Raw genomic sequence first — 18676 nt, forward strand, 5'->3', positions numbered from 1 at the left:
TCTTTATATATTCTGGATTCTAGTTCTTTGTCAGATACATGGTTTGCAGACATTCCCCACCCAACCCCAGTATGAAGCTTGTCTTTCATTATTTTAACAGGATCTTTCATGGATGCAAAAGTTTTGAATTGTGATGAAGTCCAGTTTATCAAATTTTCTTGCTGGGATTTTGATGGGAATTGCACTAAACCTGCATAACAATTTGGGGGATAATTGGCTTCTTATCTTTGTTGAGTGTTCTAATCCATGACCAAGAGACATCTCTCCATTTATTTAGATCTTCTTTGATTTCTCTCATCAGCGTTTTTTAGCTTTCAGCATGTAAGTCCATATGTTTTGTTAGATTGACATCTAAGTATTTTGTATTTTTTTTAATAGATTTTAAGTGTAAATTAAAAATAAATTTTGGTTTGGATTGTTCGTTGATAGTCCATAGAAATACAGCTGACTACAAAATCGGCTCATGTGATTTTGGAGGCCGACAAGGCCAATACGTACATCCTGTTGGCTCTGTTTCTCTGGGGGACCCTGGCTAACACAAACACCACCAGTACGGCCACCACCTTTCTGCCTTGCCTGCTTCAATTTAAGAAATAGTCCCAGAACCCACTGAGTCTCACCACTGAAGAGGAGGCTAAAGGATCTTTCACGGGGACAGCATTTTAGGGCTGCAACATGGGCACAGATAACATGAACGGAAAGCTATTGGAGGGGTCAGGGTCAAGGTACTGGCCTGTAAATCCCCCTTGTTGGTTACCGTCTAGGGACTGAAGCTTAGGACTGCTGACCAGTATCAAGAAGAGGGTAGGACAGGGCGCCTGGGTGGCTCAGTTGGTTAAGCGACTGCCTTCGGCTCAGGTCATGATCCTGGAGTCCCGGGATCGAGTCCCGCATCGGGCTCCCTGCTCAGCAGGGGGTCTGCTTCTCCCTCTGCCCTCTTCCCTCTTGTGCTCTCTGTCTCTCATTCTCTCTCTCTCAAATAAATAAATAAAATCTTTAAAAAAAAAGAAGAGGGTAGGACATTTTGGAGACATTGGCCTTCATTTTGTTCCTGGGACAGACCAAGCTCATTTCCACCTCGGTGTCTGCATGAGTCAGACTTCTTGGTTGCAAGCAGAAGAAATGGATTCTTGTCGGCTTAAGCAAAGGGGGCGGTGTAGAATTTAAGTGCAAATTGGAGAGGATACTAAGAGACGAGACACAGGGCAATATGGGACTCCACAAGTCTTCGGAGGGTCCAGAAGCAGGCAGCAGGAAACCGCATGGCAGATTGTATATTTCCAAAAGTATCTACGGCAATATTTCCAGTCCTATAAGCCCTTCCGGGATCTTTCCACTCTTTATCACGAATTGGGTCTATCTCCTCTTGAAACTTGGAGGAACTTTGTCACTGCCTTGATGAATAGAATGTGGCAGAAGTGGGACTGGACGACTTCCAGCCCCAACACATAAAGGCCATATGGCTTCCATCTGACTCTCTCTCTCTCAAGATGCTTGTCCTTGCCCCACGGACACCGTGTTGTGAGGAAGCCCAGGCCACATGGAGAGGCTGTGGGTAGGTGTTGCGGCTGACGGCCCAGCCTGGTGCTCGGCCAAGAGCCAACAGCCAGCATCCACCGGCAGGCTTGTGAGTGGATAAGCCTTCTGACGATCCTGGCCCAGCCTTGGCGCTCTCCCCGCTCCACGGAGTCAAGCAGAGACGAGCGATCCCGACCAAGCCCTGGACCCAACTGCAGATTCATCCGCGAAATGATTGTTGTCATTATTTTAAGTCTTAAGTCATGGGGTGGTTGTTACACAGTGATTGGTAACTGGAACGTGTCATGTCAGAAATTACCTGGCTCGGGCACTGCCCGGGGGGAGGGGGGTGCTTTGCCATCCGTGATGCCTTCTGAACACACCCTCCATCCAGAGCTCTGTGTGAGTCAAGGTGCCCAGCCCTGGCTGCGCCATGAGGCAGGTTAAAGACGGAGACAATAGTTTGTACTTTACTGACTTGTTAGGAGATTAAATAAATATATGTAAGGCACCTGCTGACAGTTCCTGGCATGTGGTAAGCACACTCATGTAGTTTTCAATCATTTTTGGGGTTACTATTAAAATCTGAGCTCGAGTATCACTTCCTCAGAGACTTTCTCTGAGGCCACCACGGAAGGTGGTGTTATCCTGTCCCCCACAACTCCGGGAGAGGCGACAGTGTGTTTTATTTTCTCTTTGGCGCATGTCACTACATGTAATTAGCTAACCCATGGATTTGTTTACTTGTTTACTCTTATTTCTCATTTTAACTTTTTGCACCTTTTAAAATGTGGTGATTGAGTACCTATTGCCACCCACAGGAAGGTAAGCGCAGGGAAACGGGTAATGTCACTGCTCTGGCCTTGGGTTGAACAGAAGGCAGGTGGAGACATGCCGTCCGGCCCTTCCTTCAGTGGAGGGCTTGTTGTCCCCAGCCGCCGGGAGGGCTGACTGCAGATGACCCCAGGGCTGGCCTCCGCCATAGAGAGCTAGCTTGCCCAAAGGCACACCTCTTCTGGGGCAAATCGGTGGTGGATGTGAGCATAGAAAGGCCCAGCCAACTTGGCCCAACCTGGGACAACTCTCATGGGCCACACTAGCCCCAGAGCCGCCCGTGGGGTATACCGGCCCAGGTTCTCACTGGACCTGAGTCATGGCTCGATTCCTCCCTCCACCCATCCTGCTTCCTCCCCCTCCCTTCCACTGTGTGGACCCCCAGGTCATTCCTTACTAAACGTCCTGCACCCTAAACTCTGTCTCAGAGTCCACCTCCTGGGAGGGGCAGCCCGGTACAGCCAAGCCTGAGGAAGGCGGGCAATTGGCATTTGCTGGAAGGATGAGGTGTCTGGGGCAACTGGAAGGGGCCAAGAAGGTCTCCTTGCTAAAAGAAGCGTCCCTTTGGGGTGCCTGGGTGGCTCAGTCATTAAGCGTCTGCCTTCGGCTCAGGTCATGATCCCAGGGTCCTGGGATTGAGCCCCGCATCGGGCTCCCTGCTCAGCGGGAAGCCTCCTTCTCCCTCTCCCACTCCCCCTGCTTGTGTTCCCTTTCTCGCTGTGTCTCTCGCGGTCAAATAAATAAATAAATAAAATCTTAAAAAAAAAAAGCGTCCTTTTTACTAAGCGTGGGAGATCCCCTCTGTTGAGTCCGCCCCCCCGTACCCCTTCCTGCTGCTCAGCCCCGAGGAAGTGGCTGCCCACTCTGGATCTCCAGCTGTGCCCCTCTTAGATGGACAGGATCAGCATCCCAAACCGAGGTTTGGAAAGGGGGTCCTCCACACATCTGGATTCTCCCAAGCTGTCATGGCTGCGTAGAATCAGACAAATGCCTTCCCCGAGGCCTGGGTCCCAAGGACCACCCATCACACACTGCCCATGTGTTTCCCTGACCTCCTTTTAGCAAAGACTTCCTACGTAAATTGTTCCCACTTAAGTTCGCGGGCAGGAGGTGTCTCACTGCAGATGAGGCTGTTTTGTTGTGCGGATGACTTAAATTCTATGATTAGTTGTCATTCTTTTGGCTATCTAGAACATTCTGAGCTGTGCGGTTATCCTCAGGTCCTGGTGGTCTCCACTCCAGTCCTTGTCCCAGAGGCCTCTGTCCTGTTTTGAGGCTAAGAACTTGATTGTGTGTAGCTGCTGGGGATGTTTTGCAAAGTTAACGCTGTTCTCATTCTCAAAAAGTCAATAACCCCTGGGCTGGTGGTAGGAGACCGCTGATGACCATGCCGAGATCAGATTTGGGGCTTCATCCTCAGATGCAATCAGGCTCTGCCATCTTCAGCTTCTTCCAGGCAGCAGGGGCCCCTCGGGTCGTCATGGAGGGAAGATCTCCCATTGCTTCAAATCTAATGGTTTTCAGCACATGACTTTGGGGTAAAGCTTAGATGGTGTAAGTGGCATTCACACGGGCCCCAATTCTGCCTCTAGCTCATCCTATGGCCATGGGCAAGACTCTTCTGTGTAAAATGGGAATGTTGAGGGATGTTTAGGAGCAAGCTCGAACACTTTTGGGGTCCTTTTCAGTGCCGGGAGGACGTTCTTGGGTCTGGAGGTGGCCAGAGCATGGAGGCGCTGAGCGAGAAGCAAGGAGAGCCCAGGGGTTGGCCAGGGTGACGGTGAGCAGACCAGGCAGGCGGTGGCAGAGCCGGGTGGGCCTCGGTTACTGTGAGGCTTGGTCTGTTAGCCTCCCAGCCGTGAGGGTGGTTGATGAAGGTGGAAGAGGCTCCCTACATCATCCATCGTTGTCCAAAAGTTTAAGTCTCACACTTCATTTTACAGATGGGGAAACTGAGGCCCAGGAGAGGAAGGGACTCGCCCAAATTCACCAAGTGGGGCAGAAACTGAAGCAGAACTGGAAACCAGGCCTCCTGGCTCCCATGCAGGAGAGACAAAGAGGTGGACCGGAAAGGAACGGGGGCCGTCTCCCCCGCTCTCAGCCTCTTGTGACAGACGGTCACTTGGCTGTGGCCACGTGGATGGTCACAAAGCCCTTGATGTCCGGGAAGTGGGGGCTGATGAGGTCCACCTGCAGCTGCCTCGGGCCGCTCTTGGATGGGGTGATGTTGAACTGGACCAAGGCCCTCTCCTGAGGCTTCAGGCTGGGCACACTGGGGAAAGGGAATGGGAGAAAGGCAGACCATCAGCCCCCTCTCCTCCCGAGTCTGGCCTGCCATCTCCAGAGCCCTTGGGATCAAGGTCACACCTTGAGACTGACATTCAAGCCTTGTCAGTATGTTTCCAGCTTAATGCCAGGCTTGTCCCCTCCCTGTGCCCTGAACATCCCATACACTTCCTCTCTCTGGGCTTTTGTCTGCACTGTTCCTCCCACCTAGGATGCCCTTCCCATTCCAATTGCACCCAAGGACCAGATTAAGTCCCTCTTCTTCCAGGAGGCCTTCCCTGACGACCCCAGCCACTGAGACCTCCGACTGGGAAGCCCTCTATCCTTCTTGATGCCTAAAAAGCTTCTTGATTCATCATTTAAGGCCAGCTCCACTGTAGCTTTTCCCTGGTTCCACCCCATCCCCAATTAAGGGCTGCCTCTGATTCCCTGGGCCCTGGGGATCCATCTCTCTGCACAAATCACACTGTGCTCATTTGAAGGACCACCTGTCTATGAGAACACTTCTCCAGGCAGAACCCCATCTGGTCATCTTGGCGTTCCCAACGGTCGCCACGTGGCTCAGAGAACAGGTCATTCTGATTAAGGGTCATGTGAACAAGTGGGTGGGTGAGTGGATGAGTTATATGACTGAGCTCAGGACCAAATGAATGAAGGAAGGAAAAAATAAATGAAGGCTGGTGTGTCTAGGCTGTGAGCTGGTTCCTGGGGGTCCAGAGTCTTTCCCGCAGCCCCCTCCATTGGCCGCTTCTCCGTGGCCCATCATATAAGGAAAGTAGGGCTCCCACTCCCAGGCTGACACTTACTCGATGCTGAGCTGTCCGTGGAGAAGGCCACTGCCCTCCACCATCAGCACACAGTCCTCCACTTTCTCCAGAAGGGGGTTGACCACCATCACTTCCACCACAACCACCATCCCCACCACGGCAGGGCCCAGCACCTGGAGGGGTGATCCCCATAAGTCATCGTCCTCCTCCACACTCCCCCAGGAAACCCACAGGTCCCGGCTAGGACACTGGCTGGAGCCTGGCCTGGGCATGAATCATGGCCACCCTTTGCATCCACCTACCCCCTTACTGAGCTCCACCATTATATCCATCCATGCCACTTGTCTCTGGCCCTTGAGAGCTGAAGCCGGAGCCAAAAGCACAAACCCCCCAGCTTCTGATGCCCTCCCCCAGCTATGAAGGGGGCCTGCCAGGAACATGGAGGTGGATGCAGATGGGACTCACCTTGATGGTGATGAAGTCCTCCAGAGTGATGTCCTTCTCCACCAGGAGCTTCTCTCCTTTGGTGACAAAGCACATGGCAGCCAACAGGATCTTCTTGTCCTCTGTCAGATCTTCCTTATATTGAGAGTAAGATATTGTGATTGGGATCTCTTTTGCTGGAAGGGAAAGCAGAGGCGGGAGTTAGGGGTCCAACAATCTCTTTCAACAGTACCCAAGAGGAGGGAGGGAAGGCTCCATTCCTAATTACACTCTCTCTGGTCCTTGCCACCAACCTGAGACAGGCATTATTATCATCAGTTCACAGATGAAGAAACCTAAGGCTCAGAGAGGTTAGTTTCTTGTCCAGTGTCACACAGCAAGTAAATCAAGGAGCCAAGATGAGGTGGGATTCAAATTCAGGCAGTTGGCTACCAACGACACCAGATTGTTTCTCCAAGAACTCCCAGAGGTGTGTTTGAACTTTCCCTAATCATTCCAGATGCAAGTCTCTCAGTCCATTATCCACTCACTGTTTCTTGAGCACCTACTATGTGCTAGGTGCAGAGAAGAGGGGGGTCAAAGGTCTGCCTCAAGCTTCCAATCCGGTGAGGAGGCCAACTTCTTCACCGCTTCTCCAAATCCTCCCTCCCCATTAAGGCCCATCCTAGTCAGCACCCCCAGGTGGAAAGCCTTCACGGGTACCCCACTCAGTGATCTCACGCCCTCTGCCTTCTGAGCTCCCGTGGTCCAGGCCATCTGGGTTTCTCACCAGCCGCAGACACCCTGCCTGTGCATTTCCTTCTCTTGAGCATGGGTCGCCACAGGCCCCAGCGGACTCCCAGTCATATCTGGGTGTTTTTGGACCACGTATTTTTTTTCCTTTAGCTACAGTATGTTCTTTCTGATTTGCTCCCGGCCCTACCACCACCTACTGCTCTTCCCGTGTGTCTCTTTCCTTCCTGTCCCTGAGGGCGTCAGGTTACAACCTGTGGAAAAGGTCCTTAAAGGATTTGAACTTGGTTCACTTTATGGTCTCCCAGAGCTTTGCATATAGCAGGTGCTTCTTGAATGCCCAAATGCCGATCCATCGGTCAAAACTCTACCTTGCCTTATGGGTTTCCTTAGTCCAGTAGGTCATGACTGGGAGAATCCTTAACACAATAACAGCAATAATTAATAATTATAAAAGCTAATTTTTACTAACTTTTACTGCTGGGCACTTAGGAGCACATTCGTTGATGAACTCATTCAATCCTCCCAACAATTCCATGAGCCAGTAATACTTATCTCCAATTTATAATCTCAATAATCCTGTCAGTCCCTACAATAAATTATGTTCCTTAGGTGGTAGGCATGACACCAAATACTTTACATATGTTACATCATTTACTCCTTGCGTGGCAGGAGATCACTGGTTCTCAAAGCGTGGTCCTGGAATCGGGGCATCAGCATTATCTGGGAACTTGTTAGAAATGCAAATTCCAAGACTCCTCAATAAAATATTAGCAAACTGACTCCCACCACATATAAAAAGAACTATCTGTATATTTATTTAAAGATTATACATCTGTTAAAATGATGTGGACGGAGAGCTTATAAAAATATGTAAATAACAATGTAATGTGAACAGAGAGAGGCACTAATAAACACTGAGTGCCCACAGTGTAATCAGACCTGTTTGGCAAAAAGCAACAGGTGTTAAAAATATGGAAGGAAAACAAGTTAACAATTTATGGGGGGGGGGGTGGCAGGATCACAGGTGATCCTTCTCTGTGCCCTCAAAACCTTTAATGAAGACATATTACTTTTAATATGAAAAAAAAACAGGAGAAAGTGCATGTTAGTTAATATTTCCTTATGAAGTGTTATTTTGCCATTTGGATTTCGTGAAAGGTAAAAAGCAAAAAAATGAAAAGGTGTGTGATGTCTCCTTCACATGTTTTCCCTCTGTCAAAACACACAAGCTTCTGAAACTGGGCCCAGAAGAACAATTTCTTTAAGTGAATCCTTAGAGTGCAGAATGTTATGTGAGGGGGGAGAGGGAGAGAGAGACAGACAGACAGAAACCGGAGGGGAGGAAAGGAGGGCTGGGGACAGAGAATGTTGTGGGGACAGCAGCTGATGTGTACAGAATTCTCAGGACAGGGCCTGGCACACGTAAGCACTTAGTAACCATTGCTTACTGGTCCATGCCCCTCACATGGGACACCTGCAGACAGCTGGGCTCCAGAATTTGCTGGATTTTAGGAAGGTGACGAGGCATACTCCATAGACTGTGAAATGTTCCCGGCAGGTATTTGTTCCGGGTGTAAATATTCAGAGGGATTGCGATCACCTCAGCTCCATCCGAGTTTGCCACCAGATGATTGTGGACTTCTATTACTAGTCTCATTAGTGAGCTCCTCTGAGCTCAGTTTTCTCACCTGTCAATTGGGGACAAGAGGCAAGGCACTGAACACATGCCCAGCAACATCCCTGTCTTTCCTGGAAATGAGTGCAGGATGCTGGGAAGGTGTGCTCCGCCCTCCCCACCCCCCATTAAGGGGTTGGGCTGGCGAGGTCCCCCCAAGTGGGGGCCTTCCTACCTTCCGCCGGCCCCAGCCGCACCGAGTGGGACTCGTGCAGGATCTCAGCCACCGGCCTGCGGGTGTATAGGATGGTGGCGCCGCTCAGGTTGACTCGGACCCTCTGGGGCCGGGAGGTGAGGTTGGTCAAGCACAGAGCCAGGCTCAGGTCATGGCCCAGCACGGGCGGTTCCAGCATCTTGAACTTGCCGGTGATGTTGGGCTTGGTGGCGGGCCCCAGGAGGTCCTCGCGCCAAAGACCACGGCCGCCCATCCTGCGGAACCCGGTCCTCCTCCCAGAGGCTTCCACACTGAACAGCTTCCTCATGGCCTTGCGGTACACCTGCCTCTCCTTCCAGGACCCTGCGGGCATCACGCACGGTGAGGCGGGCACCCCTTTCCTCCTCCACCCATCCCAGGGCCTCTCTGCTCATTTCCCCTCCTCTCTAGGCAAAACCATCCCTCCTTCACCCCTTTGATTTGCCACGGCCATGGGGGGTCTCAGACCAACAGCCCAGGAAACAGCCATATGCACTGTGTTTGGTTCTGGGACTATTTAAATACGTTTTAGGGGCGCCTGGGTGGCTCAGTTGGTTAAGCAACTGCCTTCGGCTCAGGTCATGATCCTGGAGTCCCGGGATCGAGTCCCGCATCGGGCTCCCTGCTCGGCGGGGAGTCTGCTTCTCCCTCTGACCCTCCCCCCTCTTGTGCTGTCTCTAAAATAAATAAATAAAATCATAAATAAATAAATAAATAAATAAATAAATAAATAAATAAATACGTTTTAAATTAGTCGCCAACAACTCCAGGTTGGAAAATTCCGCGCAAAAATACAGGTTGGCAGCTTCTCTGACAACGGGTCTGAAGGCTCATCCGATAGGGAGAGCCGACACTCGCGTAGACGTGCGAGGCGCGGCGCACAACAGTTCCAGCCGCTGTATTTCCTCCCCGGGGAGGTCGGCGCTACCACCACCCCATTTTATAGATAAGGAACCCGAGGCACAGAGAAATAAAGCAACTCCTGAGGGGCTCAAGATTTGACCCCAGGCAGTCTGCCTCCAAATTCCATTTGTTAGTCATGCTCCCTTCCAACTGTCTACACCGCGGTGATGGGCTAGAGCTGGGTAATGGCTGCTTCCCTTGCCATCACAGCCCGCGGAGAGGGGCCTGGCCCCGGTTGGCCTGTGGCGGTCCGTAGAGCAGACAGGCTGTCTTGGGAGACCGACGGAGGCCGCCGTATCGCCCTTACCTTCTGGATACTTGTAGAGGCCGGTGATGTCCACACGGGAGTCGCTGCCCACGGCCTTGGTGCTGATACACCTCCCGATCTTCTTTGTGTCCGAGTATATCCGCTCCCAGCTCTCATCCTCGTGCCACAGCCAGGTGACATAGTCCGCGTTGACCTCCGCGAACACAAAGGGGCCATCGTGGGCCAGGTGCACGTCGCCCTCGCGGATGGCGGTGACGGAGGCCGGGCCGCACCGGAACACGCCTGGGCAGGAGGGATGGCCGTGAGCAGCATGGGTGAGGGAAAGCGGGGGTCTGCGACCCGCCCGGCTGAGCCCATACCTTCGCTCTCCTCCTGGGGGGTGGCGTCCAGAACCTGCCAGCCGTTGTAGGAGGGGCCCAGGTCCTGGCGGGCAAACCAACTCTCATTCCAGACATGGAAATTCCTGCCACAGAGAGAGGAGGGGGCAGGGGGGCCTTCAGCGAGCACAGAGGCCCAGAGGATGGCCAGTTCCTGCTGTGAGCCAGGCCCCGGCCCCAGACTGCAGTACTGGGGCTGAATCTTAGGAACCATTCATTGAACCATACTGGTGAACAGTTCTATATACAATCTGAGAGTTAAATATATGTATATAGGTATTGTATATAGGTGTGTGTATATATATATATTCCATATATATGTAGTGTATGTATGTATGTGTATATATGTATATACATGTATATATATGTGTGTGTGTATATATATATACATATATTGATATATATATATATATCAAGAAACTGTTGTTCAAGGTACCAGAAATACAATCGCAAATAAGACACAAGATCTTGGGGCGCCTGGGTGGCTCAGTCGGTTAAGCGTCTGCCTTCGGCTCAGGTCATGATCCCAGGGTCCTGGGATCGAGTCTCACATCGGGCTCCCTGCTCTGTGGGGAGCCTGCTTCTCCCTCTCCTCCCCATTTGTGCTCTCTATCTCACTATCTCTTGTCTCTCTCTCTCAAATAAATAAAATCTAAAAAAAAAATTAAAAAAAAAAAAGACACAAGATCTTGCCCTCATGAAGCTTACATTCTACGAAAGGAGAAGAGGGGTGAGGAGATGGGTAAAAATAAGTAAGCAGATAAATAAAACAAATGCAAGTAACAATAAATGCTGTGAAGAAAGAGAGAGACCTGAGTGGTGAGTAACGGCTGGAGACCAACTCTAAGAAAATGACGTTTAAGATGAGGCTTAAATAAGAAAGGATTAGCCATCGGAAGAGCGATGGGAACAGTGTTCCAGGCAGAAGGAACAGCATGTGCAAAGACTCTGAGATAAGGAAAATCTTTGTGTCTTCAAGGAACAGAAAGTACATATCTGCTGGGCTTTGGCCAGCATGGGGGGGGGGTAGGTAGGAGTCAGATTATGCAGGGCTCTGTAGGTCTTGGTAAGGAGTTCAGACTTTACGTTTCCTGTGTTAAAGATGAGAACATGAGACTAGCAAAGTGACATCATTTGCACAAGGCTCACCCAGGAAGGAAGCAGGAGAGACAAACCCCAGTTTGCCGGACTTGGCATCTTTATAGCTGACCTCAGGACTCCTCTTAAGGAGGTAGTTGTCTTTGTGTGGGAGAGTATCTGGATAAGGACTTGGGTGTAATCTGATAACCTCTGTGGTGACAGGGGTCCCAGCATCAAAAGAGAAGACTTTTTTTTTTGGTGCTCCTGCAGGGAGAGGGAATGAGGAGAACCAAAAGGAGGAGGAAAGGGGAGAAGAGAGGCAGAGGGAAGGAATGAGGCTATAGACCTGTTTTTTCCTGGTTTTGACTATGGTTTTCTATACAACTGAAAGGCAGACCAGGTTCATACCCAAGCTCTTCCACTCACTTTGCTGTGCAGCCTTAGAGAGGTTACCTAACCTCTCTGTGCCTGGATTTCCTCATCGACAAAATAGGGCTAATAATGCTAGCTTGCTCACAAGACTGTCTGGAGGAATTCATGAGTCCGTATATGCACAGCACTTAGAACTGGGCCTGGCATAGACTAGGTGCTCACTGAGCGTGGTGTTATTATTATTTCTAAAACCTTATTTTAAAATTCTGAAATGTAGAACAAGATGAGCAGGATGACATCATGCTGCAGATACTAAGTGGGTAAAAAGCTTGGGAGCGAGGGACTGTGAGTATGTACGTCCTGGTATCTGCAGAGCCTCCCTGTGAAGAGGTGTAAGAAGCTCGTCGCAGTGTTGCCTCCTGTGAGGAGGATGCCAGGCTCGAACCCGGGCGGGAGGGAGGCTTAGCCCTGTCGCCCATTTGGTACCTTTTGAATATTAATGCACATGCATGTATTTCCTATTTTAAAAAATTAAATTAGGGCGCCTGGGTGGCTAAGTCAGTTAAGCGTCTGCCTTCAGCTCAGGTCGTGATGCCGGGGTTTTGAGATCGAGTAGGGCTCCCTGCTCAGTGGGGAGTCTGCTTCTCCCTCTCCCCCTACCCCCCCTGCTTGTGCGCTCACTCTCTCTCGCGCTCTCAAATAAATAAATAAAATCTTTAAAAAAGTAAAATAAAAAGTTAAATTAAAATGAACTGTTTAAAGCTTTGTGGGAAGAGTCTTGTTGGGACTGAGGAGGAGGCTATCTCCCCCCCCCCGGGACACATTCAGGGCGCACGGCTGCTGACGGAGAAGCAGGGGTAGAACATAGGGGTAACGACGCAGAGGGAATCTCGGGGAAGGCTCAGAGTCCCACAGAGGGGGAACTGGAGTTCAAGGCAGTCAAATCTTGAGTCCCCCCTCCTTGGCCTCTGGGTCATGTGTCCTGGGGCCACCCCTCCTGCAGACGGGCTCAGGGAGCCCTGGGGCTGGGCTGGCGACCCAGGGGACTAGGACCCACCACATGCTGTCTTCTGTCAGGTCCTCCAACGTCCGCCCGAAGGAGTCCACGTATTTGTCCACACTCAGGTTCCTGTCCGTATCATGGGCTGAGTTAAAGTTGGACACCACCCGGGTGGCGATCCCCAGGCACCTAAGGACTGAAGAGCAGGAGGCTGGTGCGGACCCCCAGCAGGTGGCAGGGACCCTCCAGCAGGTGGCAGGGACCCCCTAGGAGGTGGCAGGGACCCCCCCATCAGGTGGCAAGGACCCACATCTGCCACACCCCCTCCCTGTCTCTGTCTGCTTTGCCTGCCTCACTCTCAGAAGCACCGCCTTCCCTGTACAACCTCTCCGGAGACTTCCGAAGACACTATGCCACCCCCGTATGGACAGCCAGGCTCTGAGGCCGGTGGGACCTTGGAAGTCACATAATAGCCACATAATCGCCCATTCATTTTCCTGCGGCGCCAGAGGCCTAGGGGCCACAGGGCTTGCTCAGGGACACTCAAAGAGCTCAAGACAGGAGGATCTGAGCCTCCTTCTGCAAAATAAAAGATCAAAAGTCATGTCAATGAACTGCCTGGTTTCTCTCATCATTAGCCAGACTTCTCCTTTCCCATCGCCAAAAGAGGTAGACTCGGGGTGGGGTCTGTGCAAGTGTATGCAAATGAAGGCAAATGAGGGAGCCGGCTTGCGGTGGGGGCGGGGACCGTCTTTCCCTGGGTACCTGTGCACAGGACTCCCGCGAAGACCCAGCACTGGCCGTACTTGACCGGCTTGAACCTGCCCTTGAACCACTTGTGCAGAATGGTCACACTGCCGCTCCAGTGCAGGGGGCTGGTGCCGCTGCCGTACTTGCCCTGCCACTGGCCTTGAACCACGCCCCGGTCATCGTTGCTGTTCACCTGCGCAGAGGAGGCGCCGACAGGTCCACCAACGGGCGGGGCTTCCCTCCCCGGGACCTCGCTACTGCAACATCATCTCACACTTTGGACCACCTCCTCGCTGGGGGCCACCCCTTCCTTTTAAACTCCCCGAAAAACTGGGGGCACCTGCAGTCTTAAAACACCTGCTTTTGGTACCATTTATCATCTTCAACGACCTTCCATTGGGATACTCTATTGTTGACAATTACCTATGACTTTACAGCATTTCCTCTTTTAAATGATCTGTTTCGGGGACTGTTGGTGGTATAATTACAGAGGCAGCTAACATTCATTAGACGCTTACTGTGTGCAGGCAGTATTCTAAGGACTCTCTGCACACTATATTAACCCACTTTAAAGTAGGTTTTGTTATTTTCCTTTTTTTTTTTTTTTTAAACAGATTCAGAGGGGTTAAGGGACCTGTCGAAGCCACACGGCAAGTTAGCAAAAGGTGCGGGTGACCCTCAAGTTCAGGACTCTGACTTGGAGCCTGTCCCGCTATCCCACAGGGCTGTGTCACTCCACTGTCTGGAACTGGTCACTGCTTTTGAGTCTCTGGGCTCCCACACTTGTCTGAGGTCTCGAGGAATGAAGCGTATCTACTCTGAGAAAATCAGCTTCATACATTTTTGGAATCACAGATACCCACCCACTGGTCTTAGCACCTGCTTGCAGTAGGCCTTCTGGCTCTCTTGGGAGGAGGAGAAGGAATTTTTGTGTGTATCAGAATAAAGATGGCTCTCCTCCCACGGAGAGATGGGCCTGAGTACCCCCCTCCCTGAATCTGGGCTGGCCTGGGACTGCTCTGGCCGATGACTACGGCAGAAGGGATGTGGTGCCAATTTCCAGGCCCAGGCTTTCCAGGACTCGAAGCTTCCGCTTCTTCTGTTTTGGAACCGTTGTCTGGCCAGCAGCCAGCAGCTCTATCTGATTACCCGGAGATCGCCATGCTGTGAGGAAGCCCAAGCTAGTCACATGGAAAGGCTGCATGGAGAGAGGGCCACGACTGGGCCGGCCTCAGCTGTTCTAACCAGCCCGGCCCAGGGGCCACACATGACAGTGAGCAAGCCAGCTTGACATCCCAGCTCCAGCAGACACAGCATGGAAGAGAACGAAAGAAGCCCTCCCTGCTAGAACCCAGGCCCCACATACATGGTTTCATGAAACCAGTCCCACCATCAGTCGCCATTCAGACACCCCCTGCTGAAGCATCCTGGAGCAGAGACAGGCGTCCTCACGGTGCTCTGCCCAAGTCCCTGATCTATAAAACTCTAGGCACAATAAGTGGTTGTTTTGTGCCACTTGAGTTTTGGCTGTGATTTGGGGCAGCGATAGAGAATTAGAACAAGAAGCAACTTGGGGAAATCACAGGGTGTGACCCCGGGGTTGGCTCAGGGACCCAGGAGGACATGTGTATGCAGGGATGGCGGGGCTCCTCACCATGGCGCTGATGGCCCTGCTGACGTAGATGGGGTCGTGGCGGCGGGACACATCGGTGGCAGGGTCGTTTTGGTGAAGAGGACTTTGGTCCAGGATGCAGAGGCAGATGTTCAGGATATCCTCCTCGAACTGTCCCCAGAGAGGCTCTGCTTAGAGGCCAGAGCCTCCCACGATGCGTACCCAGTGGGTCCCTTGTGTTGTGCAGGGGAATTTGCCTACCGCCACCCCGGGGACACCGCAAAGCATCCCCAAGTCTCAGGAACCCTCCCTCAAAGAGTCACTGGGAACCAGAAGCTGCACCTTAATCATGTCCCTCCCGGTTCAGTGACCACCCCCCGGACTCCCCACCCCCCACAGTAAAGTCTGTGGGGAACGGGTGACTCTGGAGCCACATCTATCCTGCCGGCACACCCCTATTGCTTAAATGACTTTTTCCAAAGACCTTTGAACGAATTGACAGCATTTAAAAACTGGAGGATCTTTGACAGCATTTAAAAACAAATTATGATTTCTGGTCTCTGGCGGGTCTTTGGAAAGTCTGGGGAGCCACATGGCAAGAAGAGGCGGGTGCTGAGGAGTGGTTACCCCCTAAGTGGACCCCAGACTCTCTAGTCCCTGGTCCCTACCCAGCCCCTGAGCCCCAGAGTAACCTCTGGCTCCTCAGCCTGACAGTCAGCGTCTTTAACTTGCCCCGCCAACCTGAAGCCCAGGCCGACCGGACTCCTCTATCAGAGCCTCCTCTGTTCCCTGCCTCCCGCCGCCATGCTGCTGTGGGCTCTGCCCTCCACCTGGCCACATCGCGCCCGGCTTGGGACACCCAGCCCCAAAGCCACGAAGCCTCCGCAATCCCCGAGGTGGAGTTTTCTTTCATGCTCTTCTGACTTCCCTCTGACCCCATCTCTACCACTCTGATGCCCCCCTCCCCTCTGCCATCACACCTTTTATTGTAACTGTTTATCTGGTCAGTGGCTCTTAAGTGTGGTCCCTGACCAGCAGCAGCACCACCTGGGACCACGTTAGAAATGTGCATTCTCAGGACCCACCCCAGATCCACCGAATCAGCAACCCTGGGGCGGTGGGGGGCGGGGGGGGGCAGCCATCTGTGTGTTTTAAAGAGCCCTCCGTGGGATTCTGGTGCATGCACAAGACTGAGAACCCCTGATCGAGGCTGTTTTTTCTTCTACAATGCACTGTATCCAAAGCACCTCCCCTTCCCAAGGACCCAGCGCAGGGCCTTGGCACAGCTAACAGGTGAGTGATGAACGGATTTGCTCTAGGAGTCAGCCCAGCTTGTCCCTGCTGGGAGGAAGTGAGCAGACAGAAGGGCTCCTGGGCTGACTTCCTGCACGCCCCACCCTACATCCCCTGTTTGGCCTGCGCCCCTGGAGACCTGCCCGTAGTTCCAGCCCTGGGCTCGGATGTGCTTCTCCACGCCTCGGAAGATGATCCCACTGTCATTCAGCACATACTCCTGTCTCTCCTCCTCTGAGTCCAGAAACACGTCGTCCTCTGAAAAGCAGTTGTCGGGCCCAGCATGGGCTGGGGCTCTGGTGTTGCAGGCCTGGGGCAGGGGCTACATCAGGGAGAGCAGCGAGATGGGGCCTGGGGGCTTGGGACGGGGCGGGGCGGGGGGCAGAGGGGTTTACAGGCTCCTAGGCTGCCTTCTGGCCAAGCCCCATTCCACCTGGGGGACTCCATTCCCCAGGCAGAGACCCACCCCAACCCAGCCCAAGACTGAGGGACTTTAAGAATCCTGACCCTTTGGGTAACCCTGCTTGGTGCCGACATCAGCCTCACATTTCTTAAATATTAATCAGAATACTGACTCCAGTACTCCTTACGATGTACTTTGTACATTACAAGCATCAGCACTATGAATTCCCACCGTAATTGCAAGAGGTAGGCGCTGTTATAACTCCCATTTCACAGATGGGGAAACCAAGACTCACAGAGGGAGGCAACTTAGCAGAGCAGGGACTAAACCAAGGCTGCTGATGGCGAGAGCCCGGGCCTCTCTTCCCACAAGGTCCCATCCCTGCCGACTGGCCCCGCACACCAGAAACCACTGATTCCTGCCCCTCTGGCACAAGATCCTCTGTAGTCCCTGCTACCGGGTCCCTCTGCCCAGGGCCCGCTTCTGCCTAGGCCTAGCTCTTGCCAAGCTCTTGGCATGGCATTCACCTCCCTGTTGCTTAGCCTGCCTCCCAGATGCCCTGCTAAGGGCAGGCCCACCTCTAGGACAGCTTCCGGGAAATCCTCTGCCTCGGACTTGTCAGCCCCTACCTGGGCACCACGGGTTGAAAAGGAGAACAAATTCGCCCAGCTTCCGCTCATTTTGTTTTCGGCGAGAGGAGACCCTGGTGCTCATCCGGTAGCGGCCGATGACAGCGTTGGGAGGGCTGGTGATGCTGACGGTCATGCTGTTCTCCGTCTGAGCCTCCTCCACGGCTGTCCAGGTCTTGCCCACTTCCGGCTCCGATATCTGGAACACAGCTTTGGTGTGGTGGTCCTCAGAAGCCTGGGGTCCTGGCAGAGAGGAGAGGGAATCAGGAGACCCAGCTCTAAAGAAGCAGAAAAGCTACAAGCCTGGAATGCCAACTTCACTCCCTGAACCGCCGGGCCACTCTTGGGGGCCACCCCCGCTGTTCCCGATTTCCCATCCACTTCCTGGATCTAGGAGAAAGTAACAGGACCCCTGAAATCAAAGTCTGTCATATGTCTGTCTAGGAAAGAAAAGCTTGGGCTCCAAAAGTCCGTGAGGAATTCCCGTGGTTTTCCAGAGCCCTAGATTCCTTAGTAGGCAGAAAATTCCAGGGCTGCATCATCGATCCTGCTAGCCATCTGCACGCAGCACGCCGTCATCAAAAGTCTCCATGGGTCCGAGCTCAGCCCACCTGCAGGGATGGGACTTGCTTCCCTCCAGTCTGCACTGATGACCGAAGGGTCTCAGGTCACTGGTCACAAGACAGAGCTTTCTGGATGTAGACCAGCAGGGGGCGCTGGCGAGACAGTTACCTGTCTGCACGGTGAAGATGATGGTCTCCTGCTCCTCCAGGGGTCTGTTGAGCTCCAGCACCAAGGTGAACGCCTGGCCCCTGCGAACCACCAGCTCGGGGTCGGGGTACTCTTGGGTGTGGTGGGCAGCACCGTTCTTCCGGCTCAGCCAGTCCACCTTGGTGACTCGTCTCCCTGGGCAGGGAGAGGACAGGGAGGTGAGGCCAAGCCCTTGACACGTGTCTCATCCACGTCTGCCTTGCCCGCCCACCTGCTTCAACCTGCCAGTCATCGGCTCATGCAGCTACTTTTTATCATATGCAGTTGGCTCTTGTTATTCGCAGTACTTACGTTCCTCAAAGTTGCCGTGAACACTGAATTAGCGAATACTGAACCATTACTCTTAGCCTGACCCCCAGCCCCCAGCCCCCCGAACGCCCAGCTGACAGCCAGCACCGACTTGGCAGCCATGGGACCGAGCCATCTTGCAAGCAAATCCTCCAGCCTCTGGTCATGCTGCCTCCACTGATCCTAAGCAAAGCAGAACCCAGCTGCCCCCACCGAGCTCTGCCCAGACTGCGGGTTTGTGAGTGAGAGAATGATTGCTGTTGTTTTAAGCCTCTATGTGTTGCGGCGGTTTGTTATATAGCAGTAGATAAGCAAAACATGCAGGGGCCCCAGGAATAACTGGGATGGAATTTTCCAACAAGCCCAGTGGGATCAGGACCCAAAGTTAGATTTCCTTTAAATAGTATCAGTAAATGTGACCTTCCTTCCTTCCTTCCTTCCTTCCTTCCTTCCTTCCTTCCTTCCTTCCTTCCTTCCT

The 18676-nt window shown here is 52.6% G+C and overlaps 1 protein-coding gene across 1 annotated transcript in view; it reads right to left on the reverse strand.

Annotated features, from left to right (window-relative positions):
* Positions 1 to 4264: 4264 nt before the first annotated feature.
* The window catches only part of TGM6 (transglutaminase 6), a 21295-nt gene continuing 6883 nt past the window's right edge, over positions 4265 to 18676 (reverse strand). The window contains exons 2-13 of the mRNA XM_035006527.1: positions 17872 to 18045; positions 17140 to 17382; positions 16247 to 16365; positions 14857 to 14985; positions 13218 to 13395; positions 12510 to 12648; positions 9983 to 10086; positions 9663 to 9905; positions 8435 to 8776; positions 5871 to 6025; positions 5445 to 5578; positions 4265 to 4624 (exon numbers count right to left, since the gene is read on the reverse strand). Coding sequence (XP_034862418.1) covers positions 4471 to 4624; positions 5445 to 5578; positions 5871 to 6025; positions 8435 to 8776; positions 9663 to 9905; positions 9983 to 10086; positions 12510 to 12648; positions 13218 to 13395; positions 14857 to 14985; positions 16247 to 16365; positions 17140 to 17382; positions 17872 to 18045 — 2114 coding nt within the window. The 3' untranslated portion in view covers positions 4265 to 4470. The remainder of the gene's footprint in view (positions 4625 to 5444; positions 5579 to 5870; positions 6026 to 8434; positions 8777 to 9662; positions 9906 to 9982; positions 10087 to 12509; positions 12649 to 13217; positions 13396 to 14856; positions 14986 to 16246; positions 16366 to 17139; positions 17383 to 17871; positions 18046 to 18676) is intronic.

The sequence above is a fragment of the Mirounga leonina genome, unplaced genomic scaffold (genome assembly GCF_011800145.1).
Source record: "Mirounga leonina isolate KUSES-001 unplaced genomic scaffold, KU_Mleo_1.0 Mir_150, whole genome shotgun sequence".
NCBI classification, from domain to species: domain Eukaryota; kingdom Metazoa; phylum Chordata; class Mammalia; order Carnivora; family Phocidae; genus Mirounga; species Mirounga leonina.